The following is a 6,000-nucleotide window of genomic DNA, read 5'->3' on the forward strand; positions in this document are numbered from 1 at the left end:
CAATAACATAGAGAAGTTCCATTAACATGAGATATGTATAGATTAAAGTCAAAAGTGGTTTATATGGTAAACATTTAGAATTTGAAGGCATAAAAACTATAGTAATTTCATTAGTTTTATACATCTACTGTACCTTGGAGAAATACTTTTCTCATATGGACTACATGATTGTAGTTTTAAAACATGTTTTTGGATAGACATAATCTTATACATGAAAGAAACCCATTATTTTGGCCTGGTTGTCTGTTAAAATATCTTGAACCCTGATGAATAAGGACTCTTTTTGCATCTAGGTTGTCAAGGTTATCTATTTGTTTTGAACCTTTTGCATGCCAAATAGTGTCAGTGCTCTGAGTCCCTTTGGCTCAGGTGGTAGTTTATAGGAAGAGTTATAATATAGAAATAGATTCCTTGAACTAAAAAAAGAAATTTTTTTCATAATAGAAGTGCAAACAGAACACTGATTCTTGAAATTTTTTTTTGTGTTTTTGCAGGTTGGCTCTATGATTTTTAGTTTGCTCACTGGGATTTTATAAAAAGTTATGGGTATTTCTAAATGTTCTATATTTATCTGATGGGACTAAAACTAATTAATAGATTTTTTTTAATTGAGCCAAGAAGTAAAACTAATATAATTATAAATAAGGTATCTTTCTTTTTTCTTTAAATTAGGCAACAGCTGTTTATCAAGCAAAAGAAAAACTCAAATCCATAGATAAAGCAAGAAAAGGTTTGTACAGTGAGAAAACTGACCTAGCTATATATGTATTTTTATATGTACTTGTCTCCCTCGTTAGAATATAAGATCATCATGAGTGTGTTTCAGTCTTTGTACTTGTATCCTTAGAACCCAACACTGTATCTGGCACATGGTAAGTGATTAATAGATACAATTGTTGATTGATTGACAAGGAAATAACAGGATAATGGTTATAGTTTGGTATTGTTAAAATGTACTATAGATTCTAAGAATGCTTTTCTAGCTTTATAAAATGTTACCATGTAAATATTTAAGAACTTTTAAATCCTTTATTGACCAGATTTCCTTTTAGTTAACACTTTGATTTCTCTCTATAATACTGAGTCCAGCTTACTTTACTTTCAGTTTAATGCACTCTATTGGTTGGTCCTACCTGCGAAAGGTAGCTATAAGACATTGTTTCATTATCTTTATGAGGAGATTACAGTTTAGTTACAGAGATATACTCAAGTAACTGTTAAATGATAATACAAGATAGTATGTGACTAAATGCAAAAATGAATGGTACAAATGATAAGTAAACTATATATTGAGAGAAGGGAAGATTAATTTGGGCTTGAAAAGTGACTTTTGGGACTAGACTTTCAAAAAGCATCAAGAGGAAGGTGGAGGCAGGACAACAATATGAGCAAAGGCATATAGGCCCAAATGAGTGTGACTTGTTTATTTTGTGATTAATAACTTAGAATTGGCCTTAGGTCTGTGCACCTCTTTGTTAGGTTATTTCTCTCTTATCTACTTTTCACAATGCTTCTGATTCAAGCATCAGTATCAACTATATGTAAGGCTCTGTATTAGACCTTGGGATACAAGCAAAACCATTTCTGATACTCAAGAAACTTTCATTATGTTGACATTCTATATTGCATTTTGTTGGACAGTTGCAAGAACATTTGCTTATTTTCAATCAAATTAATACAAAGCACATGCAGATGTTGGAGATAGTGAAGTATGGAGAAACTCAAGCATCATGAATTACCTTGCTTTTGATAAATGGTAAAATTGAATATGTCTTCCTTATATATGATTAGGTTAAAATATTCTCTCTTTCAGGTGCCATCTCTTCTGAAGAAATAATTAAGTATGCACATAGGATCAGTGCAAGTAATGCTGTGTGTGCTCCGCTAACATGGGTTCCAGGTAAAAAAAAAATTCTTCTATACCAGATATTTGTGTGCTGAACAGCTTTCACAAGACTGACATAAAAATAGGAAAGTAGATTAAAGTGCAATGTATAAAACACACTTATCCCAGGAAATAACCTTTATCAACAGAAGTTTTTCATTTTAAGCCTCTTATATAAATCACATGAAAGGCATCATTTGCAAATTATAGGCTATTATAGGACACTAATTTTTACTATAGTAAAAACTAGTTATCTGAGGATCTTCTTTCACACCCCTAGAGTAGCTTTAGAACTGGAAGTAGTAGGAAAACTACCTCTTTTAGTGGCAAAGAGAGTTTCCTTATAACACCTGCCAAGGAACCCAGCACAGAAAAATGCCAGCAAAGAGAGTAGACATGTAGCAGTATATATCTTCAGACTGTGAGAATCACCCAAACACCAACCAAAAGCTAAGGGAATGTTGATCATAATCAGCCAGGGATAGCTATTCATTCATTAGTAATTTTTCCTGAATGAGGAAGCAGGATTAGGATCTGGTAGTTCTAAAAATTATTTTCTTAACTACAGATGTTTATTCATTAATTCAACCAGTGAGTCTGGGTGATTCAAATATAAAGTGTTATTATTACAAAGGAGATTTTATGAGAAAATTGATCTATCATAAACACTTCTTAAGACTTTAGATCACATAATATTAAAGCTTTTTTTAAAAAAACTACTATATATTCTTCAATACTGTTTAAATTTGGGGTTGTTCTAATCCTGTTTAAAGTTATACGTTAAAGAGGGTTTGTCAGAATTTGGCTTGGTGTTATGGATACAAAAGTATCATCACCTGGTATGAAGTAATTCTGGGATTTGAAGCAAATACCATCCTTCCTACACCTGTCAAATATAGCTGTAATGCAAAGGAGAGAAATAGAAGTCTGCATACACCACGCAAGAATGTGCTTGTGATCTACTAGATTAGTAGTGCAGCAATCATCAGTAATGTGGTTAGGGTTCTTGCCAGTCAGAGAATAATAGCAGTAGTAGTGGGATAATGGTTTTCTGCAGGGCAAGAAAACGTTTTGAAGGAAGATTGCCTTAGACTTTGATTCACTAAATCAAATTTTGTAGAAAAGTGTCTATGTTATGCTGCCTAAGTGATCATATAGTTATATAATACTTCACTCTATCTTGAGGATAAGGAGAGAAGCTATCGAAAAGTAAGCTAACATCTTTCAAGAAAGCAAATTTCAGGGCCATTCCTGGGGTTAGTATCAAGTAACTGTTAAATGATAAAGCAAGATAGTATGTGACTAAATGCAAATGAATGGTACAGATGATAAGTAAACTATATATTGAGAGAAGGGAAGATTAATTTGGGCTTGAAAAGTGACTGTTAGGACTAGACTTTATTTTTTTTTCTTTTTTTAAAGCAATTGGGGTTAAGTAACTTGCTCAAGGTTACACGGCCAGTTATTTCTGGGTGTGGTGCCAAGTATCTGAGCCCAGACTCGATCCCAGGTCATCCTGACTCTGGGGCCAGTGCTCTTACTCACTGAGCCACCTGGCCACCCCTAAGCAATTGGGGTTAAGTAACTTGCTCAAAGTTACATGGCCATGTGTTTCTGGGTGAATGCTAAGTGTCTGAGCCCAGATTTGATACCAGGTCATCCCGACTCTGGGGCTGGTGCTCTTACTCACAGTGCTGCCTGGCCGCCCTGAGGTCTAGACTTTCAATAAGCATCAAGAGGAAGGTGGAGGTTTTTCATACCCATTTGGCCCTGTGTATCTTATCTCTGTTTTCCTCTTTAGCACTTCACAAGAATTGGTGTTAGGATAGCTATATGGTGGCTTCAGTATTAGCATAAGATTAAGGTCTTAGACTTGAAGGAGATAAGGGGGAATTGGAAGAAGTTAATCAGACAGAAAGGCAACAAATTAGTAATGTATGCTAATTGTCACCTACAGTCTTTTTGGTTAAAGGCTACCCTCCTAAACAGTATTCTCTGAATGGCTGGAAAGCCATATCTCCAAAGAAGGATCTGACCCTTTTTCCCTTTGAGGGAGAACTCTTTCCCTCTTTTCCTTTGGAGCTGACAAAGGTGATGGGGAAAAAGAAGCTACCAGTAGGTAGTTAGGGTGAGTACCACATGTTTGTAGGAAGCATCTTGTATTATACATGGCATTTCTTCAGGTACCCACAGAGTAGTTCAGTTGAGTTTGGGAGTAGTCACTCCCCCTCTAGCTCAGTGGGCGATACATTGAGCAGTAATAAATTAGTACTAAGTGCTTACTTGTGTCATGAAGTCTCCAAGTAGCTTTCTGTATTCCCAAATCATAAATACAATTGTAGGGATGGCTAATGTTCCTAATACTAATCCCTAATTATCAGGAAAAGTTTAGAGGCTCATCCTCACTTTTTGGAAGGTAGAGAAATATATATTGTATTTTTTGAAGATTTTCACTAGAGAATGTGTTAGAGTACAAAAATTTTGGTCATTATAGCTTCAACCCTCTGAAAAATTCATCAGTTTGGAATAACATTCATTTTTGATGAGTCTAGGTAATTTAGATCCTTTTTTTTGTAATGTCTTTTAATAAGTACGAAAATATTATTCTTCAAAGACTCAAGACTTCCAAAACTAAGCCAGTTTTCCCTGCTTGATGGCATGCAAAGCACAGAAAGTAAATATTTCCATAAGAAAAGATGCATTTTCAGAAAATATTGGATTATTGAATAGGTATTTTTTACTTTTGAAATATGTATAACTGTAGGTTGAGTGTTTTCCTAGAATGAAAAAAACAACTTTCAGAATCCTTGGGGTTTGGGGAATGGGAAGTTCAGACTCAGAGGAAAAAGGGAAGATTGGTGAGGGGAAAACTCATTATCTTTCCTGTTAGCCTACTTGTTTCTTGATAGTAACAAGGGAACAAATTTTAGCCTTTGGTTTTTGAACAGTGTCTTGTAGTTTGTTTGTGTGCCTGAAAAATTTCAAGCAAGTAACTGGAAATAGGTTTTAAATCAATTTTAGTTATGTTAATCAAATTCTAAAATAAAAAGCTTTATGTTACACATCCTGGGTCTTTTCAAAATGGTTTAAATGACTTTTTTTTTCGGTTTGTTTAATTTGTGTGCCTCCACATATATTCATGTTTATTCAGTGTGTGATTTTATGGAAGCATTCTCTATTTTAAATTGCCTTTTTTGGGTTTAGTTGAATGACTTAGAATTGGTGAACAACACTGCTATAAAGAATACTAGAATTTGGTCGAGTATGATTTTTCTGAGCATATTGCCATTATTCCTGACTAAGGAGGGCAATGATTAAGAGCACAAACATTGCTGACTCTTGGGACTAGATTAAAAGGATAATAATGACATGTTTATAACAGCAATATCCTTTGAGAAGCAAGACTAAGCCAGCAGCAGATATAGAAGGAGGATTTAGATGGCACTTTTGGAATTTTCTGCATTCTATTGGTTAAGGCATTATATCGTGATATGATATACTGAATGAAATTATACCATTTTTCATCCTCAGACAAGCTATAAGTTCAAAAATTGTTTCAAAAATTTATAAATTTCCTTTAGGAGTGTCTCCTAAAATAATGGGATTTTTTTTCTATCTAGGGATGAGCATACTACTACATGCCAGAATTCTTTAGAGAAAAACTAGAGATAAATAGGAAGCTAGAGAATGACTTTTTAGAGTTAAATTTAATTTACTCTTAAGTATCTTAAGATACTGATCTTTATATGCCACTGAACAGATGAATTTCATATCACAAAATTCAAAGTAGTGTGAGTGATTTTCCCCCAAATTTTTAAACATTTTTATTTAAAGTTTTGAGTTGCAAATTCTGCCCCTCCCTCTTTCTGAGAAGGTAATCAATTATATATAAGTTATACACGTGCAGTTTCCTGACTAGATTTTTTTTTCTTTTTGGAGAGGGGAAGGTAGGGCAATTGGGGTTAAATTTAAACTTGCCCAAGGTCACACGGATAGTTTTGTGTTTAATGTTTGAGGCCAGTTTTGTGTTAAGTATCCGAGGTCAGATCTGAACTCAGGTCCTCCTGACTCCAAGGCTGGTGCTCCATTCGCTGCACCACTTAGCCACTCCCCCC

General features: G+C 34.4%; 1 protein-coding gene across 3 annotated transcripts in view; it reads left to right on the plus strand.

Annotated features, from left to right (window-relative positions):
* MED4 (mediator complex subunit 4) overlaps nt 1-6,000 on the plus strand; it is a 36,432-nt gene that overhangs the window by 19,831 nt on the left and 10,601 nt on the right. For all 3 annotated transcript variants that reach the window (XR_011163482.1, XM_069063684.1, XM_069063682.1), the window contains exons 4-5: nt 673-730; nt 1,814-1,900. Coding sequence is in view for 2 of the 3 variants with exons in the window: in XM_069063684.1 (XP_068919785.1) it covers nt 673-730; nt 1,814-1,900 (145 nt within the window). In the remaining variant the exon portion in view is untranslated. The remainder of the gene's footprint in view (nt 1-672; nt 731-1,813; nt 1,901-6,000) is intronic.

This window comes from Petaurus breviceps, unplaced genomic scaffold (genome assembly GCF_028583685.1).
Source record: "Petaurus breviceps papuanus isolate PSGF00001 unplaced genomic scaffold, PetGlider_PUasm1.0 90594, whole genome shotgun sequence".
NCBI lineage: Eukaryota > Metazoa > Chordata > Mammalia > Diprotodontia > Petauridae > Petaurus > Petaurus breviceps.